The sequence below is a fragment of the Procambarus clarkii genome, chromosome 53 (genome assembly GCF_040958095.1).
Source record: "Procambarus clarkii isolate CNS0578487 chromosome 53, FALCON_Pclarkii_2.0, whole genome shotgun sequence".
Classification (NCBI taxonomy): domain Eukaryota; kingdom Metazoa; phylum Arthropoda; class Malacostraca; order Decapoda; family Cambaridae; genus Procambarus; species Procambarus clarkii.
In genome coordinates, this window is record NC_091202.1 from 24,394,496 (window position 1) to 24,419,809 (window position 25,314).

The 25,314-nt window shown below is 47.6% G+C and overlaps 1 protein-coding gene across 2 annotated transcripts in view; it reads right to left on the reverse strand.

Annotated features, from left to right (window-relative positions):
* LOC138352363 (uncharacterized) overlaps positions 1-25,314 on the reverse strand; it is an 86,789-nt gene that overhangs the window by 56,540 nt on the left and 4,935 nt on the right. For both annotated transcript variants that reach the window (XM_069304803.1, XM_069304802.1), the window contains exons 2-3: positions 8,065-8,294; positions 5,166-5,301 (exon numbers count right to left, since the gene is read on the reverse strand). In XM_069304803.1, the coding sequence (XP_069160904.1) occupies positions 5,166-5,301; positions 8,065-8,294 (366 nt within the window). The remainder of the gene's footprint in view (positions 1-5,165; positions 5,302-8,064; positions 8,295-25,314) is intronic.

Consider the following 25,314-nt stretch of genomic DNA (forward strand, 5'->3'; position numbering starts at 1 on the left):
ACAACACCAGAGAGCCTGGTACAACACCAGAGAGCCTGGGACAACACCAGAGAGCCTGGTACAACACCAGAGAGCCTGGTACAACCACCAGAGAGCCTGGTACAACCACCAGAGAGCCTGGTACAACACCAGAGAGCCTGGTACAACACCAGAGAGCCTGGGACAACACCAGAGAGCCTGGTACAACACCAGAGAGCCTGGTACAACACCAGAGAGTCTGGTACAACACCAGAGAGCCTGGCACAACACCAGAGAGCCTGGTACAACCACCAGAGAGCCTGGTACAACACCAGAGAGCCTGGTACAACACCAGAGAGCCTGGGACAACACTAGAGAGCCTGGTACAACACCAGAGAGCCTGGTACAACACCAGAGAGCCTGGTACAACACCAGAGAGCCTGGGACAACACCAGAGAGCCTGGTACAACACCAGAGAGCCTGGGACAACACCAGAGAGCCTGGGACAACACCAGAGAGCCTGGGACAACACCAGAGAGCCTGGGACAACACCAGAGAGCCTGGGACAACACCAGAGAGCCTGGTACAACCCCCAGAGAGCCTGGTACAACACCAGAGAGCCTGGTACAACCACCAGAGAGCCTGGGACAACACCAGAGAGCCTGGCACAACACCAGAGAGCCTGGTACAACACCAGAGAGCCTGGTACAACACCAGAGAGCCTGGTACAACACCAGAGAGCCTGGTACAACACCAGAGAGCCTGGGACAACACCAGAGAGCCTGGGACAACACCAGAGAGCCTGGGACAACACCAGAGAGCCTGGGACAACACCAGAGAGCCTGGGACAACACCAGAGAGCCTGGTACAACACCAGAGAGCCTGGTACAACCACCAGAGAGCCTGGTACAACACCAGAGAGCCTGGGACAACACCAGAGAGCCTGGTACAACACCAGAGAGCCTGGGACACCACCACAGAGCCTGAGACAACATAACCACAATTTAACAAGATTACTTCAGTATACTCAAGCTTATAAAGAACTAAATAATAATACACGACTCATACAGCTGTAGTTAATGTGACCGTTGTCCGGTAGTTGGGATATCAGATAAATCCTGCAGTAATCCTTATAAATCCGTCACATCAAGGTGGGTGGCGTAATTAATTATAAAGATTAATGATATATATAATCCTGGGTTATACTGGTCAGTATAAACGAGCTCCACAGTGGCTTCTGGTCCACATAAACAAGGTATATTGTAATTACAACACAAATATCACCATTAATCAACGTTGTTTATGATTTTAAATAGAATAGCATTGGTTTTATTAATTTGGTCAGCCGGTTGAGCCCGGGTCTCTCTCTCTCCTCTCTCTCTCACTCCTCACTCTCTCTCTCTCTGTCTGCTCCCCCCCCTTTCTCTCTCTCTCTATCACCTCTCTCTCACTCCTCACTCTCACTCTCTCAGTCTGCTCCCCCTTCTCTCTTTCTGCCCACCTCCCTTCTCTCCTTCTCTCCCCCCTCTCTCACACGCCTCCTCATCAGTGCTCACTCTCTCCAACGTCTCTCCTTATCTCATCTCTTCTCTCTCAATCACCTCTCACCCTCTCCTCTTGTCTTCTCTCCTCCTCACCCTTCTCTCTCCCTCTTCACATACGCCCTCTTCCTCCGCCCTCGTCCTTTCTTGTCTCCTTCCTCGCCTCTACATCCATAATATTGTATTCTTGTTCAAGGTGAAGAGCTCTGGAGGCCCGGAGCTCTGGAGGCCCGGAGCTCTGGAGGCTCGGAGCTCTGGAGGCCCGGAGCTCTGGAGGCTCGGAGCTCTGGAGGCTCGGAGCTCTGGAGGCTCGGAGCTCTGGAGGCTCGGAGCTCTGGAGGCCCGGAGCTCTGGAGGCCCGGAGCTCTGGAGGCTCGGAGCTCTGGAGGCTCGGAGCTCTGGAGGCTCGGAGCTCTGGAGGCTCGGAGCTCTGGAGGCCCGGAGCTCTGGAGGCCCGGAGCTCTGGAGGCCCGGAGCTCTGGAGGCCCGGAGCTCTGGAGTCTCGGAGCTCTGGAGGCTCGGAGCTCTGGAGGCCCGGAGCTCTGGAGGCCCGGAGCTCTGGAGGCTCGGAGCTCTGGAGGCCCGGAGCTCTGGAGGCTCGGAGCTCTGGAGCCCCGGAGCTCTGGAGGCTCGGCCAGCCACAGTCCACCGACTACGGTGAGGGAGGGGGGGTGGGGGGGTCACTAGTCGGCCCGATCCCCTCTTAATGGAATCAAAATGACCGACTCGGACCAGCCTATGTTGGTCCCGTACCCCAGACCAGTCACCCCTGTAAATTTGGGTGAGGCTGCGCCCCTGTGTCTGGCCTCTGGCCCAACTTTGGACAGAGAGACAGAAGACACACAGACAGAGACAGACAGACAGACAGACAGACATTGTCTCTTATAATATTCAAGGAGAGGTACCCGGGGGTGCCAGGGATAGCCCCCCCCCGACACCTTCCCAGTGCTATATAGTTGTAATGGCTTGGCGCTTTCCTCTAATAATTCCCTCCCTCCCTCCCCCCCCCCCCAACCCTCATTCCACCCCTCTTCCCCCTCACCCCCTTTTCTCCTCTTCCCTCGTTTAAGGAGCATTAAAACTAGTGTACGAGTCTCAGAAAGAATATTATTATGATCACTAAAAACTCTAGGGAAATGACACCAAATACTTCACACGACTCCATGACAATTGCCCGAGGGGTCTCTGTGAATGCTAATATTTTGTATTTAAAACATTTAACTTAGGCCTTGTGAGAGACCTCGGCGCCATCTAGGAGCCAGGTGCTGAACTACAGCAGTTGACGCGTCCATTAATGGTAGTTCCCCATCTTGTAGTCGGCCGGGCTGGCCGGTGATGACTAGCCAGGGACCGGCGGTGGACCTGAGTGAAGCTGGGACAGGGGACGAGCCGGGACAGGGGACGAGCCGGGACAGGGGAAGCTGGGACAGGGAACGAGAACTGTGGTCGACCTGGAGGTACTAGCCAGTTGGGCTAGGTGAGCTCTGTGGACTTAACTGGTGGAAGGTACCTGGGGGACCCGGTGGTCCCCGGGTCTCTCTCTCGCTCTATCTCTCTGTCTGTCTCTCCCTCCTCCTCCTCCTCCTCCTCCTCCTCCTCCTCCGGCTGCCTCTGCCTCAACACCTGCAGTGTGGCCTCCTGCACACTGGAGGTGTGGCGTCAGTGCCAGGTGTTGCAGGGGCTTCTTGCATCACTCCAACTCTGCAACAGTCAACGGCAGTCATCGGCCGCTCCCTCAAAGTCGCCGACTTCTCACTTCTTGTTCACTTCTTCCCGTTGTTCAAGTGTTAGAGTCTCACCAGCAGCCCCACTGTGACCACCCTCCACCCCAGGAGTGCCCCCCACTACCACTCTGGCCACCATCCACTCCAGGAGTGTCCTCCACTACCACTCTGGCCACCATCCACTCCAGGAGTGCCCACCACTACCACTCTGGCCACCATCCACTCCAGGAGTGCCACCATCCACTCCAAGAGTGCCTAGTAGCAGGGATATGCGATCCTGCTTTTATTGACAGTTCAGATCAGTGGGACGAGTGTGTAGCCTCAACACCCAACTTAGATCCAACAAAAACACAAACACTCCAGCTGGGACAGCTAGGCCAGTAGTACAAACAGTAGCTGATGCCAGGCTCAACGCTGCAACATTAGATAATGCGAAATCCCGCCACGGAGTGGTGCGTATCCCCCCCCCCATTGCAGGAGACTTCCTTCTAGCAGTGCCCATGTCTGGCAGTGCCCATGTCTGGCAGTGCCCATGTCTGCAACAGGCACGCGTCTAGATCTCGTGGCCCTCTGGGTAGCACTGACTCTGTCTTGGTGCCCCAATTCACACAGAATGCATATGCATCTGCAACAGGGTAGTAGCAGACCAATCAGAGTGGTAGCAGACCAATCAGGGTAGTAGCAGACCAATCAGGATGGTGGCAGACCAATCAGGGTGGTAGCAGACCAATCAGGGAGGTAGCAGACCAATCAGGGTTGTAGCAGACCAGACCAATGGGACCCTTTCTTCCACCCAGATTGGTACCTTCGTTCCCTAATACAAAAAAAAACTAAATCAAACATTTATGTAATGTATTCGGCTCTGTGAAATAATCTACATGAATTTTTCTACGATTCCTGAATACAGTTTAGAGATAAGATTGGCAATCATCGGAAATGAGTATTAATGAATTTTCAGCTTGCAACAAGACAGGTACAAGCAACTTTAGCAACTGGAGAGCTTGCAAGAAACTTTTCAACTTTTCCCGACATGCTGTGTGTAGTGGTGGCTTTAGGCATAGTATATACTACGCGAACCAATCGTATTGGCGTATGCCTTTCCATTGGAGACTTTCAGCGCCGTGGAGAGAGGGGGGGACCTGCTGCCTGGGTAACAGCTTCTCCCCCGAATCAACCTACCCTGGCTTTGTGCCCTGGTGAGGCCACTCCAGACCGACAACCAGGGCGCAACTCCATAGTCTCCTGAGACTGATGGATGCCTACTACTACTATACTGCCTCTATCTAGAAATGCAACATTCTGTTTGTAACTCATTTGTATGTATGTACTTTTACTTGAATTAACATTATTGTTATTGTTATTATTATTATTATGATAGGTAAAGGGTTCGTGCGGGGTAGTGAGAAGTGTTGAGAAGTGTTGAGTGTCCAGCAGCAGACACCAGGCTCTCTGCTCGCCCAGGATAACACCTCTTTTCTGGCAGTAACTTACATCACTTGTATTCCTGATGACCATATTATATATATCTTAAACTCACGTATTGACGTTCTAGTGACCTGGATGATTAATCTCATCAGCTGCAACATTTGAATAGTAAATAAAGGTCAAGACCTGGAAGGTTAGTCTCATCAGAGACAAGACCTGGATGGTAAATTTGGTCCGGGACGAGACCCAAATGGTTAAGTTAATCTCGTCACCACCCCAACATTCACAGACCAGCCACCACCTACTGGTCTACCCACAACCCAACATTTACCTATCAACTGCTGGAGTAATAGATAAAACAAGTTACTATCCCATCATATATAATGAATTTCAGGGGCGAGTAAATAATTTTTAGAAAATAAGTATTTACGCAACTTTCCCCTCACTCCCTACCAACTAAAAAAAGAAAATGGCTTGCCGTGTACTATTCATAGAAAACGTATTAGGGGTGACTTACAGAAGACTGTGAGCCGAGCCTTGCGCGCTTCCTTCCTAAACTTAGGGTGCTCGCCGATGACCTCACACTCGTAGTCCCCGGACGTGGTCCTCGACACCCCCTGGAGCACCACCTCACGCTCCGTCGAGGCCCAGCACTGAGAGGAAGACGGACCTCCCAAAATAAGGGGCTCCACATAATAGTGCTCCGATAGCACTACAGACCATTACCCCACATTTCTCTTAACTAACATTAGCAAACCACCTCTAGAGACAAGGGAGTTAAGCTTTAGGCTGCACAATGAAACTGCTATAAACAATTTTATAACTGCTGCTGATAATGTCAACTGGGAGTCCGAGTTAGGTAACATAGGGGACATCAACCTAGCAGTGAAATCTTTTCTACAAACAACTCTTAGTCTTTATAACACCCACTGTCCTATGCTTACAAAACAAGTCACAAGCAAAAGACTTAACAATCCTTGGCTTACAAAGGGAATACTTAAATCCATTAACAAAAAACACGACCTTGAGAAGAAGTATAGGCTAGGAACAGTCTCCAAAGATTTCTCAAAGAATTACTCGTTATTGCTATCTAAAATAATTAGACGAGCCAAAACTAAATACTATGAAGATAAATTTACCCAAATAAAGAGCAACATTAAAAAAACTTGGAGCACAATTTCACAAATATTGGGATCAAAGAAGATTTTAAATAACAAACCAACACTCCTTTCCAATAACGTTGGTCAGCTTTCAGCCTCTGATTCTGCTATTGAGTTCAATAGGTTCTTCTCTTCCATTGGGTCATCCCTTGCAAATGATATTCCATCTTCCTGTACTGATGTTAAGGACTATCTTACAGGTAACTATCCACAGTCTCTGTACCTAAAGCCTACTAGTTCCACTGATGTCAATGAAATAATCCTTTCCCTTAAAACCAAGTCTAGTGCCCTCGAGGAGATACCAACTTTAATTTACAAAAAAGCCTCCAGATCTCTAGCCCCTGCTATTGCATTGCTCTTCAACAAGTCACTTGAACTCCAAACCTTTCCTGACATTCTAAAAAAAGCAAGAGTAACCCCTGTCTACAAATGTGGTGATCTCACTGATGTTAACAACTATAGACCTATATCAATCCTGCCTAACTTGTCAAAAATATTCGAAAAGCTAATCTACAAGCAGCTTTACTCTTTTCTAGCCAAACACAATATACTTAGCTCTTGTCAATATGGCTTCAGACCCAAAAAAAGCACTAACGATGCACTTATTAGTATGATTAACGTAATTCACGCAGCTCTTGATAAAAAGGAGTTTCCTGTTGGGTTATTTGTGGACCTGCGTAAGGCTTTTGACACTGTCAACCATCAAAACCTTCTTCTTAAATTACATCATTATGGAGTCAGAGGACACTCCCTGCAATACCTCAAATCTTATCTTACTGACAGGCTCCAGTATGTTTCTGTGAATAATACAATTTCTCCCACCCTACCCATCAACATTGGTGTTCCTCAGGGCAGCATACTTGGCCCTCTCCTCTTTCTCATCTACATTAATGACCTTCCAAATGCCTCCCAACACCTCAAACCAATTCTATTTGCTGACGACACAACCTTCATTTACTCCAGTCCTGACCCCCTTGCTCTAAATGCCACAGTAAATACTGAGCTAGAGAAAGTCCATCTTTGGCTAACTGCCAACAAACTCACCCTTAACATTGACAAAACGTTTTATATTCTGTTTGGCAATAAATCCTCTAATCAGATAAATCTCAAAATAAACAATACCCAAATTTGTAACAAATTAGATGGCAAATTCCTTGGCGTTCTCATCGACCACAAGCTGAATTTCCAGGGTCACATTCTAAATATATCAAAAAAAGTTTCAAAAACTGTTGGCATTCTTTCTAAGATCAGATATTATGTACCCCGCCCTGCTCTGGTTACTCTCTATTACTCCCTCATCTATCCATACCTCAACTATGGTATTTGTGCTTGGGGTTCTACTACCCAAAATCATTTACGTCCTCTCATTACCCAACACAAAGCTGCTATTAGGACAATAACCAACTCTGGCCCCAGACATCACTCGGTACCCTTACTCAAATCTCTGAATATGTTAGATATTAAGTCACTGCACATTCTCTCTTGTGTATTATACATATATAAAACGCTGAACTGTAATGCCAATCCTGACCTCAAAAGCTTCATTGAAGGTTGTAACAGAACCCATGAGCACCACACCAGGAATAAATACAGTTTTGATATTCCTAGAGTACGACTTAATCAAACTAGAAATGCTCTACAAATCAAGGGACCCAGAATGTGGAATGACCTTCCCAACCATGTTAAAGACTGTACCTCTCTCAACCAGTTTAAGATAAAAACTAAACAATACCTAATAAATTCCCTGTAACCCACCTCACACCTTTATTGTCAACCCATGTCTGTTATTTTATTTTATTATTATTATATTTTTTTTTAATCAACACTGTTTGTCAACCTATTGTATTTGTGCTGCTTTTTCAGTCATGTTCCCCCTTTTTTTATCTTTATTTGTATTTGTTTTCAACACTTTTTATTCTTTATGCTCAATTAGTATTAAGTTCTAGATATTAATGTTTTTCTTGCCCGAAACGCATTGCGTAATAGTGGCTTTAGGCATTGTATGTACTAGCTCTATCTATATATCAATCCATTAATGTAACATCACTTGTATGTATGTACCTTACCTGAATAAACATATTTATTTATTATTTATTATTTATTTACAGAATGAGGGGATGACAGTGTTATAAATGTTATGAGTTCGGGGTCAAGTAACCAAAGTTACTTGACCCCGAACGTTCAGTAATTCAGTAATCGCTTATTCTTGACTTATGAGTGGTGACCAGTGATCTCTGATGTCTCAGTGGGACTCACATCAACAGTGACGCCGTCAACAGGGTAGGTGTGGAGACAACGGTCGTCCGGGGCGTCCGGAGACAAGCTGGGCAGGTGGCGGTAGAACTCATTGCCGTCCTTATACCACTTGAGTGTGTAGAGTGAGGAGCCACCTTCATCCTCGTAGTCACACCTCAGGTGAACGTCATCGTTCTCCAGGGCCACGGCCGGCACCTCCAGCTCCTTGATGCGCACACCTCCGGCACCACCTGCAGCAGCACATAAATATGTGGTTAGCTAATTACCACGAGTAACCTCTTAGCCAGTATGACTGTTGTAGATCTAAGGAATATGAGAACTGGAAGGAGTATGGATACGTGCCCAGGATAGGAGTATGGATGTGAGGACGGAGGAGAGGACGAGTGACCAACCATTTGGATTATCTTAGATCGATTAGTGACCTGCTGGAAGCGAAGCGGTTGCTGTACCGACCAGTCCAAGTGACTGGAAAAATACAAGAGACAGGTTGTAAATGTGTGTTTAGTAGCCATGTTGACGTGTACGCTGTGAACATACACTGAGAATGTAAGTAGTGCAAGGTTGCCATACTGAGGCCCGCATCCTCTCACATGGCTTGTATCTCTCTTGATGGTATCATCTTCCCTGCTTGGCGCAGTCTTTTGATAATTACTAAATGAGCTCATAATCAACATTATGCATAACTTGCCAAACTCTCACTGACAAACCATCTTGTTTGATGAGCCAACGTGATTAACGGTATGAGATAATCGAGCATTATACTGCAGCAGTCTCTTCGTTAGTGACGTTGGTACAGGAGTGGAGAGTCCTGCCTGTTGTGGACTCCCTGCGTCTCTTACCAATAACACCGAGGCATATTTAAGTGCCATTGTTATAATTAGCTTTCAAGATAGCTAATTAGGAAGTCCCAAGCGTTTTGAAGCTTACATTTAAAGAGGCAGGGTCTGCCTCTTATTTCTCTACTCCCATTTATGTCGGCAGCTGTATTGTATAAACAAGTTAACCATAGAAAACGTAACTTGTAGTGGAATTACCGTCTAAAGAAAACGGGATATCATCACCACATACTATTATAATTCACCACCTATTATGGTGGGAATTATTCTTAAATACATTAGTCTTTGGACTTTACCATCATAAAACATCTCATATAAATTAACTTAATTATCAATATTAAAGTAGAGTAAATGTGGCCCTTCTATCACTTTCTGTCATGTGGACAATGTAAGCCAGGCGTCTGGGGAGGAAGGGGCAGCCATTGTTGTTGATACTAGACCAGAGGCTCACACGGGAGCAAATTCGGCTCCTGTTAATTTTACTTGGACGAAGTGTTATGGAAACCAAAGGTGTACCATTATCACACGCTGTCAACAAATTCAAGTTAAGTGTTCTTTCAGAAACCCATGTATCTTTCATTTATGGCCATTAATGTCATTATAGGGTGATCCGGTTAGAGCACGACATAGCCTCAAACTAAAGGTCAAGACGAGGAAGCAAGATTTTGTGCACCAGTTACTGGGTGATGGAAGCTACCTCAAAGAGGATAATTTGGTGTCTACACCCTAGTTATACCTGGTGGACTAACCTGCTGTACTATAAGATAAGGAACCTCTTCAATGTATGTAGTCTATTACTGTAGTTTGATTGGCTGCATATATAAATTTAATAAACCCCTCCCCTAATGTGTAGAGGATCGATTTGTGAGATTAAGAGATTATTGCAGAAATACAGTCCACTTATCATTATACAAATTGCTATCGAAGTATATAAATTAACGTAAATATAAATTCATATAAATTAAATAAATATAAATCTCACAGGTCGGTTCCCACAATTTATGTGTACTTACCTAGTTTCCCAGTTGTGCTTGCGGGGGTTGAGCTTTGGCTCTTTGGTCCCGCCTCTCAACTGTCAATCAACTGGTGTACAGGTTCCCGAGCCTACTGGGCTCTATCATAAGGGTGTGTGTGTGTGTGTGTGTATTTACTATTTGTGTCTGCAGAATGGAGCTGTCAGCTCGAGGACTTCGCCTTTCCAGTGTGTAAATATCTAATATTTAAATAGGACAATGGCATAATAGGACAATGGCATAAAATAGTGGCAGATGACAACCTTTTAAGAGTTGTTTGTTGATAATGTATGTGCCTATGGGAAGGGGATAAATTTATTCCCCTTTTTAACCAGTAGCCTCTTGTAGGCATGCATTTGAATTCCACCGCTGCCACCATTATGTTGTAAGATTTTCCTACATATTATATCTATATGCCCAAGCTCACTTATTATATGTAATTCAATACTTATTAAACTTAATTTATAAATGGTTCAAACTGCCTCGTCAATCACATGTTGCTCAATGTGTCAATATCTCAAATTCATTAAAGTATGACAATGGTAGATGGCAAGTATTTGGTAATTTCTACTTCGATACAATATGTTCACTTCTCCATATGTCATCATTTCATTGTTATTGTTCATAAATTATATATCAATGTAGTCTTTGGCAGCATTCAATTTTCTCACTAATATAATGTGTCCAATACCTAACCTGTTACCTAGTTATGTAGTGGATGCTAGATAAGTGAGTGGTCAATATATTTTAATTCACACAAATTTTTTATCCTAAATCAATCCCTCGAACTCTGCATTTTCCGACAACGATGCATTCATATTCTTAATGGTTATCTCTAAACATTTCTCGAACCTTGTTGTCAGTTTCTTACCCAAGCCTAGGCTAGTGTTCATCAGTCACCATCAACAAAATGGCACAAATGTACAAGCTTCAAAATGCACTTATTTTGTCTCTTCTTCTTATTCTCACTCGATCTGGACACTTCAGAATCGGAAAAAATGTACAAAGCCTTCGGTATTGACTTATATTTTTGTTGTAAATTGTATTCATGTGAGCTCACTTTGTCATGGGGCCAACTTAATCTCTGAACTTTTGAGTCTGTCGCTTCATAACAGTAGAGTCAAAGTGAAGGCCCATAGTAATAAGTCTAACACATTAATGGAGAAGGGGAGCTGCCAAACAGGAAGAAAACAACCAATACCTGACCTGTATATAAAGATATAAGCAGGAGACGGCCAGCTGCTGGTCAGTCACTGATTTGTATACATGCAAAGATCTAGAAAGACTAATAAGGAGAATATTGAAACATCGTAAAAAGGGTAAAGTTCATAATCAAAAGACAAATATAAGAAGGCAGGAAGACTGCAATAGGCCTATCGGCCCACACCAAACAGTCCCCTATTTACATACTGCCATTTTTACTCATGCACCAATATACTCTATAATTAAACCATCCTAAAATTTTAGCCACAACAATTCTACCTGATAATTTATTACACTTGTTTACGCTCTTACTAAATATATATTTTCTAATATATTTAAATTGAAACTTATCTGATTTATAATGATGATTATTAGTTCTGATCTGCTTCGACAGTATAAAGGCCTCGTTTATAACCATAATAAATTGTAAATGGTTAATGATTGCCATTATAAATGACAATCATCATCATGTATAACTGATCATGTCTCCATGTGTTGCCGAGTCTCCCAAGAATGTTAAGTTCTCACAGTAAAAGATTCCGTAATACCAAAATTAATATCGTTATGTTACTTCAAATGCTTTCGACATAATTGGTGTTCCTGCTGTAAATGATGACCCAAATTTAACAGCATAATCAAAGTGAGGCCTAACTGGTGCAAGATATTGTGGAAAGATAATGGTGTTTCTAGTCCTAGAACCGAGTATCCTATTTGTTCGATTTCGTGCAGTGATACAATGTTGTGTGGGTGTTCGGACTGTGCCCATTACCTCCTGAGTTACCAATATCTGCGTCATTAAGCCAAGCACAGCCCCACCATCTTGGCTCAACTGTGCAATCATATTAGTGGACTGTTGGCTGTCGTGGAGGGTGGACGTGTTCACTGCTCGCTCCGGCAGTTGGTGGTTGTTTGCCAGTTTTGGCCGTTCGGGGGCGTGTGTGTCTCTGCCCGCCTGTGCTGACGTGGAGTTCACGATGGGGGTCCCTCTCCCTCCCTGTACTGCGGGCTCAGTCTCTGGGCCTCGAATTTTCCGGCCGGGCTGGGTACCCAGAGATAGCGCATATGTAGACGTAAAACATGATTTAAAACGTATATAGACGTAAATATATGTAATTTACGATATATAGACGTAAAACTATGATTTACATATAGACGTAAAACACTATGTATCACCAGTATATTATATATACACGAGTACCACTAATCCCTCACGATGCTCGCTATTGCACCAATATTAACCACCGGAGGCATTATAGTGCCACTGTGTCCACTATAACACCACCAGAGACACTATAGTGCCACTCTGTGTCCACTATAACACCACCAGAGGCACTATAGTGCCACTCTGTGTCCACTATAACACCACCAGAGGCACTATAGTGCCACTGTGTCCACTATAACACCACCAGAGGCACTATAGTGCCACTCTGTGTCCACTATAACACCACCAGAGGCACTATAGTGCCACTCTGTGTCCACTATAACACCACCAGAGGCACTATAGTGCCACTGTGTCCACTATAACACCACCAGAGGCACTATAGTGCCACTCTGTGTCCACTATAACACCACCAGAGGCACTATAGTGCCACTCTGTGTCCACTATAACACCACCAGAGGCACTATAGTGCCACTCTGTGTCCACTATAACACCACCGGAGGCACTATAGTGCCACTGTGTCCACTATAACACCACCGGAGGCACTATAGTGCCACTGTGTCCACTATAACACCACCAGAGGCACTATAGTGACACTCTGTGTCCGCTATAACACCACCAGAGACACTATAGTGCCACTGTGTCCACTATAACACCACCGGAGGCACTATAGTGCCACTGTGTCCACTATAACACCACCAGAGGCACTATAGTGCCACTCTGTGTCCACTATAACACCACCAGAGACACTATAGTGCCACTCTGTGTCCACTATAACACCACCAGAGACACTATAGTGCCACTCTGTGTCCACTATAACACCACCGGAAGCACTATAGTGCCACTCTGTGTCCACTATAACACCACCAGAGGCACTATAGTGCCACTCTGTGTCCACTATAACACCACCAGAGACACTATAGTGCCACTGTGTCCACTATAACACCACCAGAGACACTATAGTGCCACTGTGTCCACTATAACACCACCAGAGACACTATAGTGCCACTCTGTGTCCACTATAACACCACCGGAAGCACTATAGTGCCACTCTGTGTCCACTATAACACCATCACCTCAACACAACACTCCCCATAACGCCAACAATAACATACCAATATTAAAACAGTACATTTGCAAGAGCACTATTAGTGACACCACCTGGACACTGCACCACCACACTGTAGCACAGGTGACCAAACACCTGTACACTGCCAGACCAACAGTGACGCAGCCAGACCAACAGTGACGCAGCCAGACCAACAGTGACGCACCAGACCAACAGTGACGCACCAGACCAACAGTGACGCAGCCAGACCAACAGTGACGCAGCCAGACCAACAGTGACGCACCAGACCAACAGTGACGCAGCCAGAGCAACAGTGACGCAGCCAGACCAACAGTGACGCAGCCAGAGCAACGCAGACAAGCAGTGCTTGCATTTCACCGGAAGCCAAACTCACAAAACTTCCCAAAATAGATCACGGTCGCCCCAGAACATTGCACTCAAAAAACAAAACCAAAAAATACAATTTCCCTACAATAGCCTGAGCCAACAATTTCCCTACAATAGCCTGAGCCAACAATTTCCCTACAATAGCCTGAGCCAACAAAATCACACGCGCCAGAATTTTAAAAGCGACACCTCCCGCTGGCAGGCCGTTCCCTCCCTCGCCGTTATAGGTGTCTGCTTTTTATTAGGACCATCTACCAACTAACCTTCCGGAACGTGCGTCTAAACCCCTGTTATAGAGCCGCTCGTACTGAGGGGAGCCCACTTCCAGCCTCAGACTCGGACGACCACCATGTTTCTTGGTGATGTGACGAGTGGGGGTGGGGTTGGTGTAGGGTGTGTGTGATGGGGTGTATGTAGGGTGTGTGGGGGTGGGGTGTGTGTGATGGGGGGGGGTGTCGGGGCTGTGTGTGTGTGTGTGCATTAAATCCTAGGCTAACTCGCATCTGGAACTTGTTCGCTCAACAGGATACACGGAAGAACAGGTCAACTGTTCACATGAAGACTCTGGCACACAGCTGGCTACAGGCTCATCCTGTTCCTTATATATGAGTGTTAATGAATGATGTTAATCAATAAAGGCTATTCCTACTGATGCATATAACAGGCTCATGAAATAAATGGGCCTCTAGGAGTAGGTTTCAATATAGCTAAGGAAGGATTACAGCTCTTGCTTGCAGTTTCACCAGGTTCCTCATATGACAGTTCCCTGTGTCATAATTTCAAAGTACAATCCCATGAAGTGAGTCTCTAGGAGCAGGCTTGAGGTGAGCTGAGGTAGTACAACAGCTCTTGCTTGCAGCTTCATTAACTACGTCATTTGACGGCCTTATGAACCCTAGTCTTAGTTAAAGAGAGAGAGAGAGAGAGAGAGAGAGAGAGAGAGAGAGAGAGAGAGAGAGAGAGAGAGAGAGAGAGAGAGAGAGAGAGAGAGAGAGAGAGAGAGAGAGAGAGAGACATAGGAGCCAGCAGGTCCCATAAGGTCCCAGGGCGCCATGATGGAGAGCCCTCCACCACCACCACCACCACCAGTAGCAGCAGCTGGCCGCCGCCGCTTCTTATAAACACAAAAACTAAACTTCCTTCACGATTACCACCACAACAAGAGAGCAAGGAAGAGGATCAATACAGGCTGATCTCCTCCTCATTACTCCCAATCAATATATGTTATGTGTGTGTTCAGTATTGGTTTGCCATTACAGTAAATCACAGACATCGCTGAGCGGACATAACTTTTACAAACCGGAATCTGACTATACGCCATTTTCTGTTATTGTTTTGCAGGGGCAAGCTGTGATATTTTGGCCTCAACTTGTTAAAAAGGGAGGGAATGGACACACAAATAAAGGGAAAGAGATAGGAGTGAAATGTAGAGAGAGAATAGTGCAAGACATATGAGATAGAGAGCTCCAGGCATCTATACAGCTTACTTAGCTCAGCTAGCTCTAGGCATCGGTACAGCTTACCTAGCTCAGTTAGCTCCAGGCATCGGTACAGCTTACCTACTAAGGTGTGGCGTCCACACACTGGGAACACGGCAAAAAATGGGAATGTGTAGTGTTGTCTGGTGGTGGAGACGTTGCTGTCATGACGTCGACGAGGACGTCTAGCTAGGGGGGGGACGAGGACGTCTAGCTGGGGGGGACGAGGACGTCTAGCTGGGGGGGGACGAGGACGTCTAGCTGGGGGGGGACGAGGACGTCTAGCTGGGGGGGACGAGGACGTCTAGCTGGGGGGACGAGAACGTCTAGCTGGGGGGACGAGAACGTCTAGCTGGGGGGACGAGAACGTCTAGCTGGGGGGACGAGGACGTCTAGCTGGGGGGGACGAGGACGTCTAGCTGGGGGGACGAGAACGTCTAGCTGGGGGACGAGAACGTCTAGCTGGGGGGACGAGAACGTCTAGCTGGGGGGACGAGAACGTCTAGCTGGGGGGACAAGGACGTATAGCTGGGGGGACGAGGACGTGTAACTGGGGAGACGAGGACGTCTAGCTGGGGGGACGAGGACGTCTAGCTGGGGGGACGAGGACGTCTAGCTGGGGGGACGAGAACGTCTAGCTGGGGGGACAAGGACGTATAGCTGGGGGGGACGAGGACGTGTAACTGGGGAGACGAGGACGTCTAGCTGGGGGGACGAGGACGTCTAGCTGGGGGGACGAGGACGTCTAGCTGGGGGGACGAGGACGTCTAGCTGGGGGGACGAGAACGTCTAGCTGGGGGGACGAGGACGTCCCTAGCTGGAGGGACGAGGACGTCTGGCTGGGGGGAAGAGGACGTCTAGCTGGGGGGACGAGAACGTCTAGCTGGGGGAACGAGAACGTCTAGCTGGGGGGACGAGGACGTCTGAGAATGTCACCGTTGCCAGAATGTCCAGCAGTAGTGACCCCCGGAGAGCCCCGCCCCGTACACTTACACCCGCCACCAACTACACCTAAGGTGTTTAAGGTGTATTAAAGGTGTAGATGTACGTATGTTAACGGAAATATATTAATAGTCTGCGCTATGGCACCTTAAACAACGGAATTTATAAAAGAATTTTTGGGCTGCTGCCTAACATAATTACAGCGTTTTGTCTTGTCGCTTTCTAGGTGAAACACACGCATGTTCAGGGTCCCGTTTATAGTTTGTGTTGTGAAGCACTTCGCAAGTCTTATTTACGATGGGGGATGTGAAGGGTGAATTGATGGCTCGTTGTAAGATGTCCCCGAAGGTCGAGGTTGTAACAACCTCAACTGTCAGAAAAGCAGTAGAAGCCATGAGAAGGATTCGATCCTGCACGCTTGATACTCCCAAACACATGCCCTAGACCACTGCGCCACTACATGATCAAAAGAAATGCAACCTGGGATTCAACTGAATCGTCTACGGTTCGTGAGGATTCAACTGAATCCCAGCCAGAGTGTTGTACACATTGTCCCCCCCCCCCCCTCTCACACTGAGACTGTGGTCCAGTTCTACCATTAATGGTTCTCTTTAAATGCCCCGTGACCTTGGGAGTACCTGTGTGCGGGCTCCAGCCTCCCTCGCTGCGTCTACTGATCTTCCTGCTGATATATCACCTTAGTGGGATTTAACTGTGAACCTTAACTATATCACATCACTTGACGAGCACTTCAGGTGACGTGCGTCCACTTACATCAGTCCAGGACTTCCACTGGGGCTGCCGAGCGGTGTGGACGTGTCGTTTGCCTGCTTCGGCAGTTTTGGGGTGGTTGCCGTTTTCGCCGGCAGGGGGTGTGGGTGTCTCTACCCTCCCTGCTGTTCCTGGTGGGTGTTTTATGCACGTCAACCCCGTACTTGTTTCCGGTGTGGCTTGTTGGGGCATCAGGCTGCCGGGTGTACTGCTGATCCGGTCGCTCCAGTGAATTTGTTCCGTGAGGAGGATTTCCCGCCGCTCCCTCTGGAGGAGGACTCCGAGGGTGAGGAGGTGAGTGTCCCGTTCGCTGCTAAGGCTCCCCCAGAGTCGCCCAACGTTCCCCCGGTTGTCGCAGACCCTCCTCCGGGTGTTGTGGTGCCGTCGGATGTTTCTCCTGATCGTGTCTCTGGCCCTGCCGTTCCCGTGGACCTTCCTGGTAATCCCTGTGAGGCGTCGCCGTCTGCTTCCTCGTCTTCAGCTGTGGAACCTGGCCCTGCGTCCTCCCCTTGGGTCCCTCCTGTGCTGGGTGCTGGGGTGGCTGCGGAGCCTTCTGCTGTGTGTGGTCCGGTTCCCCCTGTGGTAGAGGATGCTGCCGTTCTGCGTCGGGCGTCGGTTCGTCCGGCTAGTGGTGCCCGTGTTTCTGGGTCGGCTTCCGGCTCTGACGATATTCGGCCGGAGCCCAAACGTTCCAGGCGTTCGTCGTCCGCCTGGGCCGATGTTGGGGATTTTAGTGACTGGATCCTCGGATGTGGACGATGTGGGTCCGAATGCACCGTTGGCTCCACAGTTAGTGGAGGTGGAGGTCCATGTGCCTGCTGGTGACGGTGGCTGTGTCTCACATACGCCTTCTGCTCCTCCACCGGAGGGCTCTCCGTGGTGGGGGGTGGTGGCATCCGCTGCCAGGGATGGTGGTGCTGGGCGTGGCCTGGTGGTGACTTTGCGGAAGGATCCGCGCCGCTCGGATTCCCGGATGTTGTCAGACAGTGTGCCCGTGGCTGCTGGTGCCCCTGTGGTGGTGTCCTCTGTACGGGTTCGTGCTCGGAGGATGTTCATTGGGGGCCTGGGGGACGTGCTGCCGGAGTCTGAGATGCCGCAGGGTCATTGGAAGAAGATTGCTACGTTACTGTTATACGAGGAGCCGCGGTACTTTCGTGAGGAGTCTACCTTCGTGTGGGAGCGTGTGCCGATCACTCGCCTCCGGTGTAATACCATTTGGATCCACTGTTTGCAGGTATTTGTTGCCAGGGTTCCGGGTGAGATGGCATCCCCGGTGGATGGTCTCGACCCTTGGCAGTGGTTGCATTGGGAGGCGTTCAATGTACGGTTCCCTAGGAGCTTATTTCCGGACAAGTATGACAGCTGATTTCCTGACTTCTGTGTTTCCTCTTGTCCTGTGTGCCCTTATGGCTGCTTGTTTGCCCTCGTGTAGTTTGTGCCCGTGCCTCCCCCTATGTTTGGGGCGTAGCAGGTAGTTTGGTGTGAGTTTTTCTTCGTGTATTAGTTTTTTGTGTTATTTCTTTGCCCTGTGTGTTATATTCATGCTTTAAGTATTGTGTTTGTTTGTTGTATGTTGTGTTTTTTTTGTTGTATTTACCTGTTGTTCATGATGTTGTGCATTGTTGTTGGTCCTTCCGGCCGGTGAGAGTGTTTTGTTTTGTTCTTTCCTGCTTAATATTTTATAATGTTACTATGTTATATTGTTTTCTTTGCCGTGCTTGCCTGTTTGTAAATTATATTCTGTTTTGTCTCGCTGTGTGTATCTCATGCTTACATTGTTACCTTATCCAGTTTTGATAATTGTTGTGCTGGGCTGTCGGTCCTTCTGGCCGGCGGTTTCTTGTTTGTTGTGTACTGTTTTATTTATTGTTTTATTGTATTTAATGTTTTTCCCTTGCATGCTTGCATGTAAAAATATATATAAACAAAACTTACATCAGTCTAGACCTAGAAGTAGAAGCCACAGTGTGGAAACTCATCGAAGATCAATAGAACAAAGCTTGCGAAATCCTGTGAGGGTGTCAGAAACCTGGTCCCGGATCTGAGAGATATGAGCTATGAGGATAGGCAGAGTGAACCAAATATCCTAACCCTAAAATTCAGATTCAGTACAAAAGACATGATACAAATTTGTTAGACATTGATCGAGTGACTCTAAATATTACGTTTAACACGAGGAGTGTCGGGATGAACGCCACGGGGAGGGGGGGGGGGGGGACACATAGTCATGGAGGGAAGACATGGGAGGCTCCTGGACACATACACAAACACACACCGTGATACTAACAGAGGCAGCGGAGGCCCTCAGCGTGCCTATAGCAAGGATCTCTAACGAGTAACTCACGAAGGGAAAGTTGCACAGTTGCTGCAAGAAGGAAAATGTGCTGCCCATTTTCATGAGAGGAGAGAGAGAAGAGGCACTTAACTACAGACCAGTATCATTGACACGCATCTCCTGCAATGTACTTGAGAGAATAATCAGGCCAAGACTCGTTACACACTTACAGAAGATTATGTATGTAAACAAACACCAACATGGGTTCAGGGAAGGGAAATCATGCCTAACGAACACGCCGAAGTTCTAATATAAAGTAACAAGAATAAAGCAGGACAGGAAAGGATGGGCAGACTGCATATATCTGGACTACCAACAATCCTTTGATATAGTACCTCACAAGAGATTACAATACAAACTTGAGGGCCAGGCGGGAATAAGAGGACAAGCCCTAACTTGGGTAAGGAGTTACCCAACAGGCTGGAGCCAGAGAGTATCACTAAGGGGCGAAAAAGTCGTGCTGGCGAACAGTAACGAGTGGAGTGCCTCAGGCACCGGTGCTGGGACCAGTTCTGAAATACGTAAATGACATGTTTACAGGAGTTGCGTCTCATATGTTGATGTTTGGGGATGACACGACATTAATGAGACGAGTTGTGACATCTGAGGATTGTAGGATCCTCCAGCAGGACTGGAACAAGTCGCTGAGGTCGGAGAAATGGCTCCTGGAGTTCCACACAAGCAAGTGTAAAGTTTTTTTTTATATTTTTATTTTTACATGCAAAGCATGCAATTTAAATTACAATAAAAACAAGAAAAACACAGAAAACATAACATAACAAAACAAAACAATAGACCACCGGCCAGAAGGGCCGACAGCTCAGGACAACAAAATACAAACACGATAAATGCAGGGAAAAACACAGCAGACATCAAGACTCAAAATAGAAGACAATTGTCAAACAAGCTAGCACAGTAACATGTCAAAACAAAACAACACAAAACAAAACAAACATCAAGATGCATAACAGGAAACATAACAGGACAAACACAATACACAACAAACAAAACAAAAATAATAAACAAGTACAACATGTAAAGCAATAATACAACACCAGAGCAAACGTACAGCATAGAAACAGGACATCTTCTTAAGGTTATCTTAAGATGATTTCGGGGCTTTTTAGTGTCCCCGCGGCCCGGTCCTCGACCAGGCCTCCACCCCCAGGAAGCAGCCCGTGACAGCTGACTAACACCCAGGTACCTATTTTTACTGCTAGGTAACAGGGGCATAGGGTGAAAGAAACTCTGCCCATGGTTTCTCGCCGGCGCCTGGGATTGAACCAAGGACCACAGGATCACAAGTCCAGTGTGCTGTCCGCTCGGCCGACCGGCTCCGGCTGCGACATGAATAAAAACACTCACACCAAACCAACCGCCCGCAACAAAGGGCGAGGCCAAATTAAACAAAAATAATAAACAAGCAGACTCTCTCCCACTCTCTCTCTCTCTCTCTCTCTCTCTCCCTCTCCCTCTCTCTCTCTCTCTCTCTCTCTCTCTCTCTCTCTCTCTCTCTCTCTCTCTCTCCCACTATCTCTCTCTCTCTCTCTCTCTCCCTCTCCCTCTCTCTCTCTCTCTCTCTCCCTCCCTCACTCCCTCCCTCCCTCCCTCCCTCCCTCCCTCCCTCCCTCCCTCCCTCCCTCCCTCTCCCTTCCTCTCTGGCCACACATACACACACGGTAGCCGTGAGCCGGTAGGGGACACACACGATTAATGAGGTCCGCAGAAATTCGTCAATTTCTCGGGACATTGAAGGAGTATAGAGGCAAGATCATAGTATTTGGCCTCTCGCAGTGTGTAGCTAGCAGGGTACAACATAGCATAGTCATATCGCTAGTGATAGTGCAAAGATTTGGCGAAGAAACCAAAGTAGAGCTAGTGGCATCACCGGTGCATGTAAGTGTGTGACCTGACCGGGTGGGGCGACCCGCCGTGGAACTACCTGATTGTGTTGTTGAGTGGTGACTGTGATCAGTGGTACAGTAAATTAGTGAACTGTCACACAACGATACAGTGACTGACTCCAGAGCTTTGTGTAGACAAAGAAGAACCGACCTTATCAATCTACCAGCACTTAGTGAATCACCTAGTGGGAGACAACGATGGATAACCATCGTCATCATACATCGTCCTTACTCATCTGGTTGTGAGTGGGAGGAGACTGGTATGTACCCCCTCTCTGGTCAATTAATCAGGTGTACAGATTGAGGTAAAATATTATCAAATTCTTGTTCAGGATATCATATATATTTAAAAATCTCAGTGGCTCATTTAGGTAGAGGTAACGCTTAAGGGATCTCGTGACACACGCACGCACGCCCGCCCACCTACGTATGCACGCACACAAGCGTGCACACGCTAAAACAGACACACACACACACACACACACACACACGCACACACACACAAATGTTCAGTCAGGGGAAAAGGCATTGACACCTGGGATCAAGGGATAGGACATTACTATCCCCCCCCCTTTTAACCCCCCCATCTGACCTGACCTGACCTGGTCGCCATCTCCACCACCCCCCCCCCCGACCCCAGTCCCCCGCATCCCCCATACACACACCCTTCCCCTCCCCACTCTCTCCCCCCCTCTCCCTCTCCCACTCCCTCTCTCCCACTCTCTATCTCTCTCCCACTCTCCCACTATCTCTCTCCCACTATCTCTGTCCCACTCTCTCTCCCTCTCTCTCTCTCTCTCTCTCTCTCTCTCTCTCTCTCTCTCTCTCTCTCTCTCTCTCTCTCCCTCTCTCCCTCTCTCCCTCCTTCTCTTTCCTTCCCCCTCCCTCTCTGGCCACACACACACACACACACACACACACACACACACACACACACACACACACACACACACACACACACACACGGGGGTGGACGTAACACACGGGGGTGGACATACACACGGGGGTGAACGTAACACCTAATCTATCTCCTGAGGCACATATAAATAGGATAACGACAGCAGCGTACTCTACACTGGCAAAAGTTAGAACATCATTCAGAAACCTAAGTAAGGAGGCATTTAGGGCGCTTTACACTGCCTACGTAAGGCCAGTCTTAGAGTATGCCGCCTCATCATGGAGTCCCCATCTGAAGAAGCATATAATGAAACTGGAAAAGGTTCAGAGGTTTGCAACGAGACTCGTCCCAGAGCTACGAGGGATGGGGTATGAGGAGCGCCTGAGGGTACTGTGCCTTACGACACTAGAAAGAAGAAGGGAGAGGGGGGACATGATAGGAACTTATAAGGTACTCAGAGGGATTGACAGAGTGGACATAGACGAAATGTTCACACGGAATAGTAACAGAACGAGGGGACATGGATGGAAGCTTGAAACTCAGATGAGTCACAGAGATGTTAGGAAGTTTTCTTTTAGCGTGAGAGTAGTGGGAAAATGGAATGCACTTCAGGAACAGGTTGTGGAAGCAAATACTATTCATAATTTTAAAACCAGGTATGATAGGGAAATGGGACAGGAGTCATTGCTGTAAACAACCGATGCTTTAAAGGCGGGATCCAAGAGTCAATGCTCGATCCTGCAGACACAACTAGGTGAGTACACATACACACACACACACACACATACACACACACACACCTCCCCCCCCTCTCTCCCTCACCCGCTCTCTCCCTCTCCATCTCTCTCCCTCTCCTCTCTCTCCCTCTCTCTCCCTCCATCTCCTCCCCCCTCCCCTTCTACTTTCTTCTCACTTCATTGGAAGGGTCGGATCGCCCCCACCCACCCATTTATCTCTCCCTTTCTCTCTCTTTTTCTCTCTCTTCCTCTCTCTCTCTCTCCCTCCCCCATCCCGCTCTGCCCTCCTGACAAAGCCTATCATGGCACAACTATACGAACAGGGGCAAGCATGGCAGCCAGAGGTACCAGGGGAACAGGGAAGAGCCAAGGTGACGAGATGAAGAAAATGTTCGCCCAGTTTCTGGAGGACATCAAGAGTGAGATGCAAGAAATGATGCAGGAAATGAAGAACGAAATAAGCAACCTGAAAAGAGAACTGACAGCAGCAAAGGAGGAGATTAGAGCCCTCAAAGAGAATGGTATCGAGGCTGAGACTCAGAAAACCATCCAGGGAGAAGGTGGTAATAGTTTTTTGGATGAGAATGCCACAATAAAAGCAACATTTGCGGAAATACTAAAAAAAATAACTCTGAAGTAATGACTGCAGTGATGGAGGTGGCCATGAAAGCACCCACCTCACAGGAGGCGGCACGCTCCACTAGCCAACTGCTGGAAAGGAACAGATCAGTGGTTGCTGTGGGTATTAAAGAGCAGGAAGGCTCTAATAGGACAGAGTGGAATGACAAGGACAAAGCAGCAGTGAATGAAGTACTAAAGGCACTAGACATGGAAGGGGCTGAGCATAGCATTGAGAAGGTTTTCAGGCTAGGTTGGTACAACAAAGACCGAGACCGAATGATAAAGATAGTATTTGCAAACGAGAGCACAAAGGAGAAGATCCTATCAAGGAAGAGCTCCCTGAAAAACGTGGGAAAATTCAAAAATGTATTCCTCCAGAGAGACATGACAAGGAAGGAGAGAGCCGTGGCGGCAGAAGCAAGGAAGAGGCGCAGGGCGAGAGGGGAAAACCAGGAAGTCACAGCTCCCAACACAACACCCCCAGAGGCGAGGGGGGAACCCACAACCAGCTACCCAATAACACCAGAAGGGAGGACAACCCCGCCACCCTCCTCTGCATAGAAAACCCCCCTACCCCAAACCCTTCCTGCCCCCACTCAAATGTTCAGCCGAATCTCCCTCCCCCCACACCCAATCCCCACCCTTCTACCCCTCCCCTCCTCCCGAGTCCTCCCTCCCCCCCTTTCCTTCCCGTCCTCCCTCCCCCCCTTTCCTTCCCGTCCTCCCTCCCCTTTCACCCCATACCCTCCCTGTCCCTCCCCCTTCACTGGATGCCCCGCCCCTCATCCCAGTATCCTCTGAGACCCTGTTATCCACCTCACAGGTCCTCACACCCATGGAACAGCCTCCCCCACCACCAGAACACTCACCAAGGAGGCGATTTGAGAAGGGACAGAAGAAAGTGAGCCTCAAAGCGATGTACACAAACATCGATGAAATTACAAATAAAGCAAATGAGCTTGGAGAACGGGTACTAGAGGAAAACCCAGACATAATAGCCCTCACAGAAACAAAGCTCTCGAAAACGATAACAAACACAGTGTTCCCACAGGACTATTATGTTATGAGGAAAGAGAGGGAAGGAAGAGGTGGGGGTGGTGTAGCTCTGCTGGTAAGAAAAGGCTGGGATTTTGAGGAGATGGATATTCAGGGCTGTCAAGGTTTCAGTGAATACATAGCAGGTACCGTAACAAATGGAGGGAAAAAAATTATAGTCGTAGTCATATATAATCCACCACCAAATGACAGAAGACCTAGACAGGAATATGATAGAAACAACATGGCCACCATTAACATAATAGAAAGAGCAGCTTCTGTTGCTAGCAGGAATGGATCTGGACTACTAATTATGAGAGACTTCAACCATGGGAAGATAGATTGGAAGAACAGAGACCCGCATGGAGGACCAGAAACATGGAGAGCTAAGCTGCTGGACGTGGCAACAAGAAACTTCCTAAACCAGCACATCAAAGAACCAACAAGAATGAGAGGAGAAGATGAACCAGCAATGCTTGATTTTATATTTACCCTAAATGAGTGGGATATAAGGGAAGTTAAGATGGAAGCGCCCTTGGGAATGAGTGACCACAGTGTATTGAACTTTGAGTACTTGGTAGAGCTAGGACTTATCTCCCCTAAAAAAGAACTAGGAATCAAAAGGCTGGCATACCGAAAGGGGAATTATGAACAGATGAGAAGTTTCCTAAGTGAAATACCTTGGGACACAGACCTCAGAGATAAGTCTATACAGGGTATGATGGACTATGTTACCCAAAAGTGTCAGGAGGCAGTAAACAGGTTCATCCCGGCCCAAAGGGAAAAATCCGAGAAGCAACAGAAGAATCCATGGTATAATAGGGCATGTATGGAAGCGAAGAAACTGAACAAAAGGGCATGG